Consider the following 21869-nt stretch of genomic DNA (forward strand, 5'->3'; position numbering starts at 1 on the left):
CAATAAACGTATACTTAGGTAGATTGAGCCTGTTCCATATCATAGGCCACCAATCCACCTTAACCAGGTCCCCTTGCAACCAAGCATATCCACTGGCCACAGTGTACTGTCCCTGATTAGCACACCATACATCATTAATGAACCCTGCTTTCACTCTGTCTTTCACCTTGCAGATAGTCCTCCACACCCAGCTTGAATTCAATGTAGGAGAATAATCATACCAGTACCTTCCTTTCATATATATATGGTCCACCCACTTAATCCATAAGTGGTCACTTTTAGTAGCTAACCAGACAGTGTACTTAGCTATTTGAGCAGTATTCCAAAGCCTGCAATCCTTAATTCCCAATCCACCATATTTCTTCCCCAGACAAACTTGGTCCCAAGATACAGCAGGAGCTCTACCATACTTGTCACTGCCTGCCCAAAGATAGTTCCTACAAATTCTTGTGATCTTATCAATAACAGTGAGTGGGATGATGAATATCCTGGACCAGAAACAATGCAGTTGCGTGAGCACAGCTCTGATGAGAACTAAGCGTCCAGCATAGCTAAGCTTCCTAGCCCCCCATCCACGTATCCTCTCAACAACCTTCTCAACCAGTCTGGAACAGTCACCCACTGGCAGTCTTTTGTAAGATATTGAAATTCCCAAATACCTGAAAGGAAACTGTCCCAATTTGAACCCAGACATTTGCAGAATATAAGCAACTTCCCCAGCATCCAATCCATTGCAGTAGAGTTCAGACTTTTCCTGGTTCATAGTTAATCCAGAGGATCCAGAAAAGGTGGCAAAAGCTCTAAGAATAACAGTGATAGACTCCCTGTCCCCTCTACAAAACATCAGAAGGTCATCTGCAAAGCACAGATGGGTCAACTTCAGAGCTCTGCATAAGGGGTGAAAAGTGAATTCCCTCCTAGTAGTAGTGGCAGCCATGAGCACTCTACTTAAGTACTCCATGCAAATTGTAAACAGCAGGGGGGAGATGGGATCCCCCTGTCTAATTCCTCTTTTACCTTGAAAGTAGCCAAAGCAAGACCCATTAAGTGAAAGTGTGAACCAAGGAGATGAGACACACACCATGATTAACTTAATGAACTTCTCAGGGAATCCCAAAGCATCCAACATCTGCTCAATGAAGTCCCATTCTATAGAGTCATAAGCTTTTTTTAAATCCACTTTCATCAGGCATCTTGGTGAGCATGTTTTCCTTTTATATAACCTTACCAGATCTTGACAAATTAGGATATTATCAACAATTTCCCTCCCTTTAATAAATGCACTCTGATTTTCACTGATGACATGAGGAAGAACAGCTGCCACTCTATTACAGAGCACCTTAGATATGACTTTATATATAACATTGCAACATGCAATTGGTCTGAAGTCTGCAACAGAAATGGGCCGAGCTTTCTTAGGGATTAATGTGAGTGTTGTAGCATTAACCTGCCTCAATAACTTTCCATTAGTGAAAAACTCCATCACAGCATGAATCACATCATTCCCAACAACAGAGAAAGCATCTCTATAAAATTGAGATGAAAAACCATCAGGGCCTGGTGCCTTGCTAGCTGGAATAGAAAACAAAGCTTCCTTGACCTCAGATTCAATAACAGGCCTCATCAACTCAGACACATGCTCAGCAGTCAATGTTTTACCCATTTTAACAACAGGAATAAGTATAGGGTGGACAGCCTTACTAGTTCCCAACAACTGAACATAGTATTCAGTGAAAGCAGTTTCAATTGCTTCTGGTTCAGTATACAGGACACCCCTCACATCTTGAATGCTCAGGACTTTATTCTGCAACCTTCTAGCCTTGATCACACTATGGAAGTACTGGGAATTCACATCCCCATCCTTCATCCATTGAGCTTTGGCCTTCTGCACCAGAAACTTTCTCCTTGCCTCATCTAATTCCTTATATGAATCAGCAGCCATTTTTGCATCTGCCTGCATCTGGGAATCAGTAGGATTTCTCTGCAACTTCTTCTGAACATTATACATATGCATCTTAGCCACTTATGCAGCAGTTTCAACATTAGAGAACCTGTCATTATTCAGCTCCTTCAAAGGTTTTTTCAGAGCCTTAAGCTTCTTGACTACTTGAAACATCTTGACACCATCAACTCTGGTTTCCCAAACCTTAGTCACAATGCTAATAAATCCATCAGCTTGCCCCCACATATCAAAGTATTTAAAATTGCTTCTCCTCTTATCCACTGAAGGCCTAAGAACCATTGTGCAAGGGCAATGGTCAAAAATCCCCTCAGGATGGAATGTAGTGAGAGTATCAGGGTACCTATCAAGCCAACCATCAGTGATCATAGCCCTGTCAATCCTACTGAAGACCATAGACCCCACCTCATGTTTATTCGTCCATGTAAAGAAAGCTCCCTGAGCAGGTATGTCCATCAGTCCACATGAATCCACACAGTCCTGAAACCCTTTAAGTTCAGCTACTGTAACTTCAGAACCAATTCTTTCATTCATTGCAAGCACATTGTTAAAATCTCCTAACACCACCCAAGGTCCATCAACTAGACAACTCATATTACACAGAGACTCCCATAGTGCCTCCCTTTCAGCAATTCTGTTGTAACCATAAACCATAGACATCCACCAAGATTCCCTAGTAGGTCCATAAGTTACTTTAGTATGAATGACTTGAGCTTCACTGCCATGAACCTCCACACTATAATTAGTATCATCCCAGATTATCCAAATTCGTCCACCCTCATGACTAGCTATGTTAGTTACTAAAGACCAGTGAGTACCAATGCCTTGGTGTACTTTATTAATAAAATCTACTTTGACCCTAGTTTCCAACAAACCAAAAACTCCTACCTTATTATTATGAAGAAACCACTTAACTTCCTTCTGTTTATTCACACTATTTATCCCCCTAACATTCCAGCAACCAATGCTACCCATTTTCAATTAGTGACGAACCCTCCTCCTGTTCACCACCAGTGACCTTCCTTATTTGGATAGAGTGCTCCAGCACCTCCAAATAAGTACCCCTGCCAATGCCAGTATTAAAACCTCCCTGCCTTGTCATCTGAGTTATAATTCTTGTAGGTGAAAAAGAAGGTCGAAATGAGAATGGCAGTGGTGTAACTAAACCATTGCCAAGTCCCATTGCCACCGTTGACACCCTAGGAGCTACAAGAGGCTGCACTGGTACAGCAGGTTGTGGAGGAGCCACCTGAGGACCTCCCCCATTCTTCTTAGGGACCCAAGCCTTCCTGGGTTTAGGTGCCTCAACCTTCTCCTTCCTCCTGCAATCCCGTGCTATATGACCCATAATCTTGCACTCAGTACAGATCACAGGCTTCCACTCATAATGAACTATTTGCCTATGATGTACATCCATTTCATCATCAAACTCCACAACATCAGGCAACACATCCCCCACTTTCACTTCAACCATCACCCTTGCATACCCCAGAAAGGTTTTGAGCTGAGTATTGCTGTCACACCTGACTGGAACACCCACCAGACTAACTATCTTGTTCAAGGCATTACCCCAGAACTTCATAAGCAGTCCATAAAAGCGAATCCATATAGGGACTTTATCCACCGCCTCTTTGATGAGATTAGTCGTTGGCGTCCATTCCTTTACTACCACAGGCTTGTTATCAAAGAAGATAGGACCAGCCTGAAGAACTCTCAACTTCATTTCCTCAGTTTTGAACCGCACAACAAAAATACCATTAGAGTGAAACGAGAGCTTCTCATAATCAGTATACCCCCATATTCTTTTAACAAATCCATCAATAACTTTCCATGGTGGGTTTGCTCCCAGGACATAACAATACACAGCGGTGGACCAATACTTTAATTCAGCATCAACATCCGAATTAGTAAGCTGAAGAGAACTTACCTTGGACGATGATTCAGAATTAGAATCCCCACTTTTGTTACTCCTTGGAACATCAACCCAATCCTCCTCAGATTCCTCCTCAAGTATTGATTCCATCACTTCATTCAAATTATACGGCCTGAGAACAGAAATAGGTTCAGATGAACTCTCCTCATCAGATTGATCATCCGTAACCCTAGAAATTACTCGATATCGTGATCCAGAATTTGTATTATGAGACGTATTACTATTATTTTTGTGATTTTGTGTATTAGTTTGTGAATTATTATTTGAATTAAGCCTAATTAATCTACTAGATTTAGGATCGTTCTTCCGTTGTCGCGCCATTACTGCTTAACGAAGAAGAAATCCCAAATCGCTTTCTCTCTCTATATTAAAGCTCATTATCTCTCTAGATTTTTAACATTCAAAGTTAGGTTTACAAGTTAAGACCCCCTACATTTTAGTTATTTATTTAATTTTTCGATTTACGTATTCTATTTTCTCATATTTTTTCGTAAACTTATATATCTTTATTGTTGTTCATCGTTTCTTTTCTTAAACTTTTCACTTTATTTACATATGTGAGTTTCAATGGTTTTGTCTATTTTATTTTTCTTTACGATGTGATCATTTTCAAATAAAAAAATTTCTCATATTGATCTTTATTTTGATAATTTTTTTATATGGTTTTTATTTTCTTTATTGATTAAATTAGATCATTTGTTTTACTTTTAACTTTTTATTAGGGGTCAGTAATCCGTATATCCGATATGGTTTCGAAAAACTATATTTAATATTCATTTAAAATCTCATTTTTTAATAGTCTTACCCGATACGGAAAATCGTATATACATTTATATCCGGTTTTCCCGTATAGAAAGTCGTATATACGTTATCCGGTTTTCAATGTCACTTCTGTAATTTTATACTTTGTTTGTCATCTTTCAAAGTCTATCTCATGAGTTCAATTTTATTTTTTCCATGATTTTTTTCAACTTCTTAGTATCAACATTTTTGGGTGAATTTTTTTTTTTTTTAGAATACCCTATCAGAAAATTAATTGTTAAAAATTAGAATTTAAACAATTTATTTTTTATATGGATTAACTTGTATCAATGATGTATTTTTACACGGAAATTAGTTTGTGCTTTTCTTTTTTATTCTAAACTTTTAGGGTTTTATGCAATTATTTTTTATGCGGTAAACTTATTTATTTAATTTTTCAAAGTAAATCATTAATTTTGTTTATTTGATTCTTGATACCATGGTTTGATTCCTGATTCTAAACCCACGCCACCTTGTGAACCAAACACCCCCTAAATAACCTAAAGAGTATAAGAGTTATAATACCGAGTCATTGAAAAAGACGATATTTTGTCGTTTTACATTTTTTTTTTATTTTTTTTTTCAAAAGAAAACCTGTAACGAAAACAGTATATCGGGTTTTAGATTTTGCTAGTGTGTATTCGATACAGTTTTTATATAAACCTTATCGTATATACGGAAATTCGTATAATTGAAACTGTAAATCGCAATGTATATGTGTAATAAAAAGTATTATTTAGTTTTGCGCGCCACTACTTTTTTTTTTGGGGAACTGTGAATTAACATTAATTATCAATATAGTTTTACATCACCATACATTACATTCAACATTCACTACTACCTTTCAATCAGACCAGTTTGTTGTAACCAGCCTGTACATTTAAGTTGCCCCTTACTGATTTCCAACTTTTACAACCTCATTTTCAACACAGATTTTAAACCTTCTATTAGTCTCGTTGGATGAAGCACAAACAGCTCTGCTCTGCTTTTGTTCCTGCTATTCCATATACTATAGATCAGACCAGATATAGCAGCGATAACAACCTGTTTTCTCAGCAATGAGTTACATCTCCACTTAATTACCAAGTTGTCAACACTTCCTTGCCACTTAAGCAGCAACCAATCCTACAACTTCTGAACACAAACCTTGTTTGTACTGACAATCAAAGAAAAGGTGATTATGGGACTCATGCTGCACACCACACAAAAAGCATAATCCATCAGTAGCTACCCCAAATCTCAAAAGACGATCTTGAGTAAGGAATCTCGGCTGAATGTATATCCAAGAACTGAAGTTGTGCTTAGGCAAACTAAGCTTATTCCACACAAAGGGCACCCAGTTTTTCTTTTGATGAGCTCCTAATAGCCAATGATATGCTCCCTGCACTGTGTAAGTGCCCTGGCAGACTCCATTCAGAAAGTTTGCTCTAAGTTTCTCCTTAACCTTGTACACTTGTCTCCATGTCCAACTTGAATTAATGGCTGGGTGATACTGCCACCGGTCCTGCTGCTATATGTAGATAGTATGAACCCATTTCACCCACAAGCTGTCCTTCATATGAGAAATCCACCAAGAATATTTTCCAAGAACTGCTATATTCCACAAGTGACAGTTGATGATGCCCAGTCCTCCCTTATCACAAGGAAGACAACAGGTCTCCCAGGCTACATGGGGAGTGATAAGGCTAAAGTCGTATCACCTATATCAAAATAATCCTATCTCAGTACTAACAAAATAGCTAGTGGTAAGACAAGTATCGAATCCACCGGAAGGTGGTAATATTCAGTTTGCTAATATTTAAATTGTGTTAAACTAACCGATTTTATTGGAGATTTGGTTTGTTTGCTAACAACTACTTTTGCAATAAAGTAAAGATCGTAAAAACAATAATATTAAGAAGTCTAAGGAGCGGGTTCACTAGGTCAATTATCCGGAGGTATATTTTAATCAATTGTAAGGTCAATCAAATTATCTAAGGTCACAAGATTGATTAATTCTATTATACCCTTTAGATTCAATTTAACATGCAATCGCTATAATTAAACTTTACCTATCTGATTATCGTAGCCTGTATTATTTCTAACCCGGTCGGTGAAAGTATTAATTCGCTAAACTAATTATCAATTCAGGCCTAAATCAAATAATTACTCGTTGAAAAGAACAATAATCAAACGATAATTATGCGATATTACTAACAATCAATTCATTAACCCTCTTCTAATCAACCTAGATCCTCTTTACCCTAGATGAAGGATTTAGCTACTCATGATATTAAGAGTAAAAACAACAATAATAATTGAAAACATGATTAAAGACATATAACAAAGGCAAAGAGACAATAACATAAACTATATTGAATAATTAATGAAGAAATATTAAAGTACCTTAACAAATTAATGAAGAACGGATTATAGATCTCAAACGTTTGCTAGCCGACTAAACTTAGAGTATTTAGGAGTTCTGAAAGTAATAAAAAGCATAGCCTAATAATTCTTCCAATTTTAGAATATATAATACAAATAAGACGTGTTTTAGGAAATATCGGAAACAACTCTGACAAAAAAGTTCCTCGATCGAGCCTGTAGATACTCGATCGAGTACACTCCCCTCGGTCGAGTACAAGCTAACTCGATCAAGTACACAACACTTCTCAGCTTTTATTCGTGTAATCTTCATCTCTTATTTTCAATCCTTCTAGTTTCCTGTGCCATGCCTCGTGTATTCAAATATGCCATATCCGCACTGCTCAACTTTACTTGTCTTTAAGCAAAGTAACACACAGTACAAAAAGCAATCATATAAATGGTGAATGAATAACTCAGCGCTAATGTCGATGCACATACAAATCCCAAGCTATCCATATCTATAACAAAGTAATGACCATTGTGCCAATAAAACAAATTCAAAGGCACGGGTAATAGAAAAACGCGGCTCAACTCAAGATGTAACATGATACCGTAGCTCAGCCAAATACCTTTCAATCTTGTAAGACAAATTAGTTGGATTCTAGCAGATTCACTCATGCACTCATAAAGGGTGAGTTATATATAAGATAGAAAGAATAAAGACACTCACTCAACTTATGAAACATGCATGCATTCTAATGTGATAGAAATTTCTCCAACTAATACGCATTCACAACAAAGATAAAAGTACATGTATCAAGGACAATAAGGAGGCAAATGGGTGTATAGAAGTGGTTTGTGTCAAGGCATGTATGGATATGTGAGGCTAAGACGGTAGGAACAAAAAAAACAAATTCTATGATAACATAAATCGTCCTAACTAGAGAAATTATCTCGACTTTGACAACCCATGAGAGACTATGAATTACTCTCCAAAAATGCATTAGACTCTAGTACACTCCTTATAATCTCTTAACATAACCAGATGAAGCAATTCTTTTTTTTTCTTTTCTTTTTCTTTTCTTTTCTTTTCGTTTATTTCTTTTTTTTTTAGTTTTCTTTTTCTTTGCTTCATATTTTTTTTTCTTTTCCAACATAAGAGATTAACACAATTGGTGCAAAATTTAATCTATTACCCACTTGACAATAAATGTCTCAATCTCAACCAAAGTAGCAAAAATAGACATGAAACTCAAGCAACTGCGACTGTCTCGAAAAGGTAGGCAAATTCTAGATTGTAGCTATGAAAGTAGGATATGAAATGGCTACAAGTGTTCAAACGAGCTAACAAAAGAATAATGTATGGCTTATTTGAACGGTAAGAATCGCCTTTCCTCATGTACTTAATCATATGGACGCGCAAAAAGTTAAAAAACTAATGTCACACTTATGCAGTTTGATATTATATATTCCACAAGGAGAACCACACTCTTAAGCCTAATTGACAATGAGACCAGTTTATTGATGTTCCTGGCCTAGGAAGCTCTATAGACCTTAGAAATTTAAGTGGTTTACCAACATAATATTGTCAAATTTACTTAGCATAAGGCATATCATTAAGGTCAAAACTTGAGTTATGAGCTTAATAACAAGTCAAAACAATGTACATGGATAACTTAAGTGGGATTCAAATGCAAAAATAATGCAAATTATCATCATTGCTATTTAATTCACCAAGACACGACCTAAAACAAAGGAACGTGTTTTTGTATTTTGATTTTTTTTTCATTTTTATGGATTTTTTTTTATTTTTATGCACACAACATAAAGTAAATCACACAACATAATTAAAGACTCCTCCCCCAAACCTAAATGTCACAGTGTCCTCATTATGACGCCTACAACATAGCAATCACACAACAAATTTCCAGCAACCTAAATGATACATCTAACACAAGGAATGGAAAAGAAATAGAGATAATACAAAAAAAAATAGATACAAGGAAAGAGAATACCGGGTAAGAGCTTAGGAATTCCCCCAAACCAGCTGCAAAAACAGGGGAAAATGACCAACCGCGCAATTCCATCATCATCTGGCTACGTTTCAAACCCAAAACACAAGGGTAATCGATCGAGCCTGGCTGGACTCGATCAAATATTCTGCCAACGGACAATTTCCTGCATTTAAAAACAAATGCCCATCCAAGGCACAATCAATACAACTTAAAGCACGCAATAATAAATCAAAAAGTAGCGCATGTGCTACACAGAGACATAAGTAGCACCAATGAAAAGTATAAGCAAATAAAATAAGCAACGAATAAAGTTCTGTGGCTCATCAAACTCAAAATCTAATATAAAATATGAGCAATTATGCCCATCGCTCTTCAAGTCATCATCTTTGGGGAGGATATGAGGCGCTTCATCCGTCATAAAAGCTTCATTAAAAACTTTGACGAGCTCATCTCTAAAAATCTCGGCCTCCAAGGCATCCAATTCAGCTTCTACGTCAACATTTTCATCAAAGCTATAAACCGGTTCAGGATGAGGCTCATCTCCATAAATAAACCTCTCTATCTCATCTACCTCCTTGCTCCATGGTCCTGACGCAAAAGCAGGGGCGCTGGACTGATTCTTATCCAAACATAAAGCAAAAAAATCATTAATAGGGGGATCAACAACATTAAGCATATAACATGGAGCTACTGAATGAGGATGCTTGAAAGCGTTATCAAGAACAAATTTAATAGTATCATCCCCTACACGTAGTGTCAAACTACCATCCCTAACATTTATGAGTGCTCCCGCGGTGTGAAGGAACGGTCTCCCAAGAATAATAGGTACTTGTGAGTCCTCAGCCATATCCATAACAATCAAATCAACTGGAATAAAATATTTCCCTACTCGAACTGGCACATCCTCTAAGACACCCATAGGTCTCTTTTAAAGATCTGTCAGCCATCTGCAGAGTCATATTAGTAATGCCGAGTTTACCCATATTTAAATTTTTGCATATAGAATGCGGCATGACACTAACACTAGCCCCTAAAGCGCAAAGGGCTTTATCTATAGCTACACTACCAATATGACAAGGAATAGAAAAACTCCCTGGATCCTTTAGATTTAGTGGTGAGTTAGCTTGCACTGCAACTGCGCACTCCTGAGTGAAGGCCATCGTTTCAATTTCATCAAAAGACCGCTTCTTTGATAAGATCTCCTTCAAAAACTTAGCATACGCCAGCACTTGAGTTACCAATTCAGTAAATGACACACTTACTTGAAGATTCTTCACTACCTCCATGAATATCACGAACTGTTGATCAAGTATAGATTTTTGTTGTCGGTGTGGAAAAGGTAGTTGAATTTTAATCGGCTCGGCTTGTTTCACTTTTTCTTGGTATTTCGAAACATCAGCTCCACTCAAGGGGTTTACTCGATCAAGTCTTGGGGTCACTCGATCGAGTACCCAATATTTTTTTCCAATGTTGTAGCTGAAACACGAGAAAAATCGACTTCTGGGGGGTGTACTCGATCGAGCCCACCTGTACTCGATCGAGTACACACGAATTTCCTCATTTTTTCGTCTTCTTTCTTATCCCGTGTTCTATCCTTGCAATTTTCCTTCTCGTCATCACTTAGCTCAAGATTTCCCAATCCCTTAGGATGCATATAAGGGACCTCATCTTCATCAACGGGCACATTCGGACTTTGATAAGTAGTACCGCTCCTCAGTGAAATAGCATTAACTTGTTCATGTGCTTGTTTACCTTGAGGAGGAAGATTGTCGGGCTATTTTGAGAGATTTTGAACCGCCAATTGAGCAACTTGAGTATCCAACATCTTGTTATGAGCTATAAGTTACGAAATTTGAGCCATTTGCTTTTGTTGAATTAGTAAACTTTGTTGCAACAAGGCTTTCATCTTAGCCATATCATTACTTGGAGCTTGTTGAAGAGGTTGCATCTGTTGAAAACCTACTTGATTTTGTCGTACAAAATTCCCTTGTGGTTTATTATCACGATTCTGAGGAATTATATATGCATTCTACTGTGGGGTTTGATTGAATACATTCTGACCTCTTTCAGGGAAGAAGTTAGAATAGGGAGTACCTTGCTGGAAAAACTGAAAAGCATGAACCTGTTCAATTATACTCATACATCTGGCCAGAGTGTGGCCATCAATCCCACATCTCTCACAGGACACTTCTTGTTGAATTATGGCATGAACCATTTCCTGCTTATTACCCAAAGACTGAGGTGTATTTAATTTGTCTATTTGAGCAGTTAAGGCCTCTAGCTGTGTCGCGACAACGTTATTTGAACCATCCCCTCTTGTACTACCTCTGGGGTTTCCATACTTAGCAGTATGGGTAGCTATCTGATCGATCATCTTCCATGCAGTATCGTCATTAGTATTGTCCTGAAATCTCCCATTAGCTGAAGAATCAAGTAAAGATCGATGATAATCATACAACCCATTGTAAAACTAGTTGCAAAGAAACCACTTCTGAAAACCATGATGGGGAACCGAACAAACTAGTCTCTTGAAGCGAACCCATGCCTCATTCACATATTCAGTGGGACCTTGTTTGAAGCTAGTGATTTGGCTTCTCAAGGTATTGGTTTTCTGCGGCAGAAAGTATCTCTTGTAGAATGCAAGAGCTAAGGTATTCCAGTCAGTAACCCCATGATCTTCCATGTCTAAGTCACGGAGCCATTCGACAGCTCTATCTCGCAAGGAAAAAGGAAAGAGAACCTGCTTCACCTGATCTTGAGTTACTCCTACTGTCAGTGGAATGAAACAACAATAATCAGTAAATTTCTCTATATGCTTGGCAGGATCCTCATTAGCTCCTCCCCGAAACAAGTTTCGCTCCACCAAATTGATGTAATATGGACGAATCTCAGAAGTGCCCTTATCAGTAGTAGCGGCTTGAATTCCTTGGGAATAGAAGCCAAAGTAGGCTTAGAATGACTGGCAAGAGTAGGCATCTTTATTGATATAAGAACGGGTACTGGGGTGTCGGAAATAGGCGTGTCCTCTTCGTAGGACAATTCTTCTGCCGCAAATATGTGCTCCGTATCACTGTCAAGTATACTCAAGTCTTCTACTTGACCTATTTATCTTTGAAATTTTCCTCTATACTGAAAAGTCTTCTTTGCCTCGGGATCAAAAGGTACAATCTCCAACCTGTTAGACCTGGGCATACACGAAAACAACAAGAAAAATATCAAACTGTCTCAAGGAACTGATGCTCCCTGAGACAAAAGACAAAAATAAACAAAAACAAACAGAAAAAGTGTTGCCTCCCCGACAACGGTGCCAAATTTGACAAGGCTAAAGTCGTATCACTTATATAAAAAAAAAATCATATCTCAGTACTAACAAAATAGCTAGTGGTAAGAAAAGTATCGAATCCATATGGAGGTGGTAATATTCGTATGCTAATATTTAAACACTACTACAGATACAGGCTATAACAACGGGTAAAAACCATTGTTAAAACAAAAAGCGGACGTTGTTAAAGCGGCCGTTGTAACAGGTATTCACAACGGTTAGGTTATTTATTAAAACCGTTGTGGAAATTATTCACAACGGTTAAAAGCCGTTGTTGTTGCGAGTAAGTCGTTGTGGAAAGTTTGACAAAATTTTGGTGGGAAAGATATAACAACGGTTATAATATAAAAAACCGTTGTTGTATCTTTCCCACCAAAATTGTGAAGACTTTTAACAAGGGTTATATTTAAAAAAACCGTTGTTAAAAGTAATAACAACGGTTATATGTTAAAAAAACCGTTGTTAAAATTGACTATTAACAACGGTTTTTTGGCATATAACCGTTGTTATTGATGTTTATTATTATTTTTTTAAATTTACAAAATTAGTGCATTAAAAATCCTGTATCAACAACAGCAACAGTATCAACATACAACAAAAGCTCTCTTTAAATTGATTAACCCAAAATTAAACACCTGCAAAGTTTTATGCGCTAGCACAACGATTTTCTCAAAATATTAATACCACAATTTAAACATCCATTTACATCCGAGAGTTACGACTCCACTACTACGCATGCACATTTTAGTGAATAAAATATTCAACAATACAACTCCAACAAACTTACATCAATCTCGCATCACATCCAACATAACAATAACATCTTAGTGAATAGACTATTCAATATTACGTATTCCTGTAGACACCTCGTTTCTGCACCCCTCGCAAACCACCCGGTGATGATTGGGCCGCATGTTTGGTACGCGGAACGATTTGTGACAGTTCGTAAGATTATCGTCAAGTGATTGCTCAAATATTAATGTCAACCTCTTAAATGTCATCTACGTCCCGATACGGTCGTTTTGGCAGTAATTAGGGTACATTCGGAGTCCGGGTCAAAAACCGTCTCCATTTTCTGATAACTGTTAAATCCCGAGTCAGAATGTTCTGGAATGTTCCGGATATTTCTATTCCATATTTCTCAAATTTTATCTTTTGGCAAATAATATCCCGTAATATTCATCTAAAATATTTAAAGATAATCGAATTATTTCCGTCCTACCATAACTTAAACGCGGAAATCTTTCTTAAGCAGGAGGAAACCTCCTGGGAATAGACGCAGCAGGTGCTGCGCCTCTTCCAAGAGACGCAGTGGCTGCTGCGCCTCTTCCCAGGCCCTTCTTTGCATGATTTACGTATCTTTTTCATATCTTTCCGAGATTCACTTCCAAAGAGTCTCCGAAACCCTATTTCTTCACGTGATTAGTATAAATAGGAGCTTTCGTTCCTCATATTTCTCACGCGAGTGTCCGCCCTTCTCTTATCCCTTTGCATTCTAGACTTCGTTCTTACTAATTGGCGCCTACGTGCTTGGACTTCCGACCACGTAAGCTCGGATCTTCCGGTACCACCTCTCCGTTGCATGACCGACCAATTTGACCACTACACTCAATCAATTTAATTAATCTGTTTTAATCGTATTCCTCTTTCGAGGGCACTCTTTCCTTGCATTCGCGTCGAGCATTCACTAATCGATCTTCTTAGTTCATCTCGTTCCGTCAACATGTAAGTCTGAGGGTGTATTTATCTCTCTTTTATTTATTGTATTTTAATTATTGTATAACAATTGTAAGGTTTATGTCGAAAGTACCTCATTAAAACCGATTTCTAAAACCGTCTTTAAAACCTTTTTTGCGGATTTCCGGTGAGACAGACGTCGAGAAAAGACGCAGCAACATTGCGCCTCTTCGAAGGAGCGCAGCACCTGCTGCGCCTCTTCGTGAGGCTGCCGCAGTTCCTGCTTCTTTTCTTCTTCCTCCGTCCTCTGTAATTCGTGTCAAATTTATTTCTTTTGTTTTGTTCGTCTGTTAATTCGTTCACATGATAGTAATTCATATGTATATTAACCATCATCATTAACATGTTTAAATCGTCATAAATCCGACTCAAATCCCTAATAATCAATATTTGCGGGTTTTCGTCATTAAATTCAATTCGAGTTTTAGGGATTCAATTCGTTCATGTTGGGTTTCTGGGATTCATTGTTGATATATTTTCACCTGTTTAGTCATTAATCCGTCGTCATTCATCATGTTTAGTCTAATTCGTTTAGTTAGTTAGTTTAATTAATCATTCATTAACATCGACCCTTCACATAATTAATCCGTTTATTTCCGTCTCGTCCATGTTTTACTGTTTTATGACCTCAATCATATGTAAATAATCTGCTAATAACTTTCATCCGAGTCTAAAATCGTAATCAATCCATTAATTTACCAAATAACATTAACGGTTTTGCGTTCCGCTTCACGCCTGAGACTCACCCTTGAACAGACGCATCAATCGCTGCGCCTCTTCCAAAGGGCGCAGATGTTCTGCTGCGCTTTGTTCGAGATGAGTTCTGCCCCTGAACCCCTTTTCTGCCTTGACCTAGTTTAATTAGCTACGTGTTAATCAACTAATATCTGTATTATCACCTTTTGATCTGTCGTAATTTTATTTTCTTATTTCTTTTCTCAAATTGTCCGTTTTAAAGGTATTTCTGACATAAATCGCCTATTCCAATGTAATTATTGTAATTTATATTTATTATTATTGTATTTTGTATCATTTGTATGTCTTCACATGTAAATGAACCTTAAATCCCAACTTCGACATTAATTGTTTGCTAATTACATGTCAACCGACTTAGTCTAATTCTCACATGTTAGGATTAATCTATGGATGTTGCATTGCATGCATATAGCCGACGGTATATCAAGTACGAATAACTTCCCTAATCATTAGTAGAGGCCGCTATCGAGGCGGGCGGGATTAGGTGTTCGATCAAAAGAGCTTCCTAATACGTACCCTCACCCCTTACTCCAGATCTCCGTGAGCACCCGTGTTCATTGGCATCCACGAGAGTCATTCTAGACATAGAATGCTAAGGGTAACGATTGCTTAGTGTTCATGTCACTACTTTGGGTCTTGACATGACACGAGGTATTCGAACGGTTCCAATTTCCCATAAAAATTGGTGGCGACTCCATACAAAATGCAAACGCTTGTTTTCGAGCCCCTTCACCAAGCGCCCCGTGGGCGGCCCGTCCCACAGTTTGGCGACTCATGGGGAATATACACTTACGTGTAGCTAAGGGTGAAACTTGAACAAGGTTAGGGAATAAGTTTGTACAAGACAATTGTCGGTTTTCATAACTCGGTCTTCCTAGACCGTTTAATTCGGCCTTCCTAGGCCCAACCCAACCCATTCGACCAATCGTCCCGTCTAAACGGTCCTAATTCTTATTTGGGCCTAAAGATGGATAGCGATTGACGTCATCCATACCATGATGCTTACTCTTGTTTGTATCAAGGGCCTTCACTACTTGAGGAAATGGACTAGGAATCGGCCTTACTCTTGTTTGGCACGAGCCTCTCCACAGACTTCGGGTTTGATGGTTCGGTATGGCAACCCACCCTTTAAACCAAAACCCTTCTAAATGCACTCAGCATCCCGTTATAATGCTTGTATAAATATGTAAACCTTACGTGATCACCATTTCAAAACAAATCATGACGAATTTTCAAAAATCAAAACCCAATTTCAATCAAGAATTTCGAAATAGGGCCTTTAATTAGCACAAAATCCGGTCAAAACTCTGTCCGTTTGTCGTGTCAAAATTCGGGCCACAAGCCCATTTCAAACCTCACCTCGAGTCCACTCCTACAACTACACTACAGTTGGCTAGGACGCACATTTTCAAAGACCTTGTCTTTCTTCAAAACTCACTCAACACAAGTGGCACACACCCACTTCACGAGTCAAGTCTTTTCCTCTTTTAGCAAGTGTGATGGAATGGTCGATCGTGTTTTGATTCGTCGCCGATCTCTTATCCAGTTTCCAAGATGCCTGGGTCAAGTGATGATACGAACCTCCAGCAAATTCAAGAGAGTAATGATCGAATCCTAGCCGCGATAGCCCAAATGCAAATTACCCAAAACCAAACCTATGACCGCCTTGAGCTCATCGAAGGCCGTATCTTTGATGTAGAGGGAAGGTTGCCTCCCCTCAAAAGTGAAGTACTACGCTTTTCCGATGACGAGTCTAAAGACGAGAATCCTATCATAGGGACGACTGCAGCTGAGAAAAGGCTCCAATACCTAGAGGAGCAATTGATGTACCTTAAGGGGGATGACATATATAGGGAAAACAATCGCAAGTATGAGGCCGTCAATTCCAAGTTGCCAACTAACTTTAGCATGACGGATATCCCTAAGTTCAAGGGGCACGAGAACCCTTTGAACCACATCCGAGCTTTCAAGGACTACATGTCTATCAAAGGCATCAAACCCGAGATGTTCTTAAGGATCTTTCCTTCATCTCTTGACACCATCCCAAAGCAATGGTTCTACACTTTAGATCACAAAAAGGTCGCTACTTGGGAGGACGCCGCCATCGAGTTCTCGAAACAATACGCGGATAATGCCGAAATCCAAGTCAATATGCGTACTCTAGAGGTTCTTACCCAAAATGACAAGGAAGGATTCACCGACTTCCTAAGTAGGTGGAGGAAGACTAGTACTCAACTAGTTGAACGCCCGGATGAGGCCACTCTTGTGGAGAAGTTCGTGGACAATCTCAAGCCCATATATGCCAACCATTTGAGATATCAAAATATCAAGACTTTTAAAGACTTAACCGTACTAGGGACACGAATTGAAGATGACATCCGTAAAGGACTCTTGTCCAAAACGGTAGGTCGAGGATATCAAGGGTCCACAAGTCGTTCATACGGCTCTACTAGCAAGACCGACAAAGTTAACCTTCTCGAGCCTTCCAAGAAAACTAGCCCACCAAGGAAGTTCACAAACCTTGGGGATACATACTCCAATGCTCTAAAAAGGCTAATGAAGCAAGGCAAACTCCAACCCATTGGGCCTACTCCCGAACCCGAAAGGAAGTCCAAATTCTGGGATGAAAATTCCTACTGTGAATACCATAGGGGCAAAGGGCACGACACAGAAAAATGCTACAAGTTGAAACATGTGCTACAAGACATGATTGAAGATGGTCGACTTCCAATCCCACCGGGTGGCAAGCCCAACAACACTGAGAATCCTCTTGGAGTTCTAGTGATTACAAGTGACGAATCTACCTTAGATTGCTCACATCTCATTTCTCCCACCGAAAACGAAATTCATGCAATTGAGAAAGAAAGACTCTACTCTACCATCTCCCCTACCATTTCCGACTTCATTGCATGGGCAAGGAGTGTAGATAGGCAAGTGTGGGAACTAGAAAACATGGTAATAGTCTTACGCAATCCCAATGCAACACCTAAAGAGCGCGTACCATTGATCTTCTCTCCAAATACCACTATGCAAGAAGTAGTCGCCGTGGTCGATAAACTAGTCGATCAAATCATACGACTAGAAAGCGATATCATGAGAATGAGGGAACTAGCCGCAGTTAATGGGGTTTGGGCCGATGACGATGAAGACGAATATCTCATTGAAAACTCTTTGGTAAAGGAAATAGTCCAAAATGGTGAAGACCAAGATGTGGATCACCTAACTCGCTCGGGTCGTCCATACCAAAGCACCACTCAAAACGGTCCAACCAATGTCATCACACCAAATGACAACGAAGACGACCCCACTGATCATTTGCTCAAGCAATTACAGAAAACCAAGGCTGATCTTTCAGTCTGGCAACTAGTGGCAAGCTCATTTCCACATCGCCAAGCTTTACTGCAAGCTTTGGCCAAATTGAATGTAGCGCATAACTCTACTCCCGAAGATGTAGTCAACTTGGTCTTCCAAGAATCACCGAAGCTAAGTAATCCTATTACTTTCTCAGATGAAGACCTGCCACCTTTTGGCGCTAGTCACAATCTTGCTCTATACATCACTGTCATCTGTCTAAAGAAAAATGTGCCAATGACCTTGGTAGATGATGGCTCCGCGGTCAACGTCATACCCCTCAAAACGGCATACAAACTAGGCATGAAAGAGTCGGACTGGACCCCTACAAATCAAGGTGTACGTGCATATGATGGTACACGACGAAAAGTGGTAGGACTTGCTAACCTAACCATAGCAACGGGACCAATCGAGCGAAAAGTTAACTTCCAAATAGTGGACAACGAAGCTTCATTCAACATACTTCTGGGAAGGCCTTGGATTCATGCTTCCAAAGCAGTAACATCCACCCTTCATCAAAAGATCAAGATCCCACTAAATGGCAAAGTTGTGACGATCACTTCGTCACCCATCAAGGCCATAATCGAGAAGCAATCAAACAATCAAGTCCTTGCGGATCCCATATACGAACTTGGGGGCTTCCAAAGTGTAAATGTCATAGAAAGTGAGTTGGCACCCTTGTACTATAATCCCTACTCCAACTTGGTGGTCAACCACATACTCAAAAATCAGGGATACTTCCCTGGAATGCCTTTGAACCCGATTCGGAAGAACACCTTCGCGCCATACAAGAAAGGCAACTCATCGAGAATACCACTTGGACTAGGGTACAAACCCACAACAGAAGAAGTTCTCGAAATGCTCGCCCAAGTCCAAAATCGCAAGTATGTAGGAGTCCAAATGAGGCCATATCTCCCTACCTTGAATGGATACTTCGTTCAAGAAGGAAGTTCGGAACTCTTTCATGGATTTCCCGAACCTTGGCATTACCTCGAGAGGAAGTTAGCCGGAATCGAGATCTTTCACGATTGCTACTTCATCCCTCCAGAAACGGTTCCTACCGTCAAAACCCGTCAAGCACCTTGCTTAGACGAGCAAGCTGTTAGCCTTTTGTTTGGAGAGGACCGATTTGTTAAGGCCGCGCAGGATGAGATCATTACTACGATACTTCAAGACGATCGCTTCAACCCCACCGCATTGATCACGAAATCGACACAAAGCAAAGCGAAAGGATGGAGAAAATCAATCAAATGGACCAACAATCAAGGAAGACTCTTCAAGCTCACCACTTTGGAGAAGGAGAGATGTTCAAAGAAGAACCGAGAAGACGACGAGTTCGAATCGAATCGAGTCGGAGTCAGAGTCGGAGTCTAGAGAAGTCATTAGAGAGTCTACTCCCGTCGTCATCCCCACTCCCTTCGTTTCTCCTAGCTTATTTTCAAGTAGCCACGTGTTCGGGAAATGCCCCAATTATCGTCCTTTACCGCCACCGACCATGGATCAGTTGGCTTCTTTGTTTCAACTTTACTCGAATCTTAATATGAATAAATCGGGTTCTCTTTACTCTTTGCGTTATCTTGAGTGCAATTCTGTTTATGATGATACTGAGGATGACCAAGACCCAGACTTGACCGAAATACCTCCCTACGTAGCCAAAGAAATACTACAGGAAGGGGAAGGGGGACCTGTAATTGAGGACACCGAACCCATCAATGTAGGAACCGAACTAGAAACCAAAGAACTTAGGATAGGGACTACCTTGAGCTCTACCGAACGGGCCGACCTCATAGACCTCCTAAATGAATTCAAAGACGTTTTCGCTTGGTCCTACAAAGACATGCCAGGGATCGACAGGGACATTGCCGAACATAGAATTCCGATTAAGCCAGGTTTCAAACCTGTGAAACAGAAGCTTCGACGAATGAGAACAGAGTGGGCTCTAAAGATTAAGGAAGAAGTTGACAAACAATTCAAAGCCGGGTTCATCAAAGTTTCCGAGTATTCTGACTGGGTAGCTAACATAGTACCCGTACCCAAAAAGGATGGGAGAATCCGAGTTTGTGTTGACTTTAGGGACCTGAACAAAGCAAGCCCAAAAGATGACTTCCCTCTGCCTCACATCGACATATTAGTGGACAATACTGCAGATCACGCATTACTATCCTTCATGGATGGATATGCGGGTTATAACCAAATCAAAATGGCCATGGAAGACATGCATAAGACCGCGTTCGTCACCCAATGGGGAACCTATTGCTATACAGTAATGCCGTTCGGATTAATCAACGCCGGAGCTACATACCAACGCACCGCAACTACACTCCTACATGACATGATGCACAAAGAAGTTGAGGTATATGTAGATGACATGATCGTCAAATCCAAGGAGAGAGAGGGACATATTGCGAACCTTCGCAAGTTCTTCGCAAGGCTACGGAAGTACAACATGAGACTCAATCCTCAAAAATGCACATTTGGGGTAACATCTGGCAAACTCCTAGGATACGTCGTTAGCCAACGAGGCATAGAAATAGATCCTTCCAAAATCAAAGCTCTGATCGAAATGCCACAACCTCAAACAGAAAAGGAAGTCAGGGGATTCCTGGGAAAAGTTCAATACATAAGTCGATTCATATCGAAACTTACGATGATTTGCGAGCCTATCTTCAAGAAACTCAAGAAAACAGACCACACCATGTGGGACGATGATTGTCAAAAGGCGTTCGACCGAATCAAGGAGATATTGGCTAAACCACCAGTGCTCATGCCACCACAACAAGATCAACCTCTTGGTTTGTATCTCACGGTGACCGAAACCGCCATGGGTGCCATGCTAGCTCAAACCGTAGGAAGTGAAGAAAGAGCTATTTACTATCTAAGTAAGAAGTTCTTGGAATACGAGTGCAAATACTCACAACTCGAAAAGACATGCCTCGCTCTTGTGTGGGCAACGAAGAAGCTACGTCACTACATGCTTAGCTACTCTGTCAAGATATTTTCCAAAATGGATCCAGTCAAATACCTCTTCGAGAAACCCGTTCTCAACGGACGTCTGGCAAGATGGACCATGATGCTCTCAGAATTTGACCTCAAATATGTGCCACTGAAAGTTATAAAGGGTCGCGCCGTCACCGAATTCTTCGCAGAAAATCCCATCAACGACGCACAAACTATAGATACTTGGTCATTTCCCGACGAGGATATACTTCAAACAGATGTAGACTCCTGGGATCTATACTTCGATGGAGCATCAAACCTGAGAGGATTTGGGATAGGAGTGTTGCTCATTTCTCCTGAAGGTGAGCATACACCGATCGCTGTCAAACTCGACTTCGAGGTGACAAACAACGCCGCAGAGTATGAGGCTTGTCTAATTGGACTACAAGCGGCAGTAAGCTTAGGCATCAAAAACCTCCGAGTGCATGGAGATTCATCACTGATCATCAACCAAGTTACAGGATCCTGGAAAATCCGAAGTGAAAGCCTAGCACCCTATCAGGCTAGGATAGACCAAGTCGCTCAATTCTTTGATCACGTAACCTACTTACACCTACCTCGAGAAGAAAATCAATTTGCAGACGCTCTTGCGAAACTTGCATCTTTGATAAACATGCCAGATTACATGATGGAAATGCCTTTGTGTATCGA

General features: G+C 39.8%; 1 protein-coding gene across 1 annotated transcript; it reads right to left on the reverse strand.

The window, feature by feature from the left end:
* Window positions 1–2023: 2023 nt before the first annotated feature.
* On the reverse strand, window positions 2024–4214 carry LOC141608133 (uncharacterized). Its single transcript, XM_074427489.1, has 2 exons — window positions 2979–4214; window positions 2024–2881 (listed from the first exon to the last, which is right to left on the reverse strand). Exons 1-2 carry the CDS (start codon window positions 4212–4214, stop codon window positions 2024–2026), a joined length of 2094 nt encoding a protein of 697 aa, XP_074283590.1.
* Window positions 4215–21869: the final 17655 nt, after the last annotated feature.

The sequence above is a fragment of the Silene latifolia genome, chromosome 10 (genome assembly GCF_048544455.1).
Source record: "Silene latifolia isolate original U9 population chromosome 10, ASM4854445v1, whole genome shotgun sequence".
Classification (NCBI taxonomy): domain Eukaryota; kingdom Viridiplantae; phylum Streptophyta; class Magnoliopsida; order Caryophyllales; family Caryophyllaceae; genus Silene; species Silene latifolia.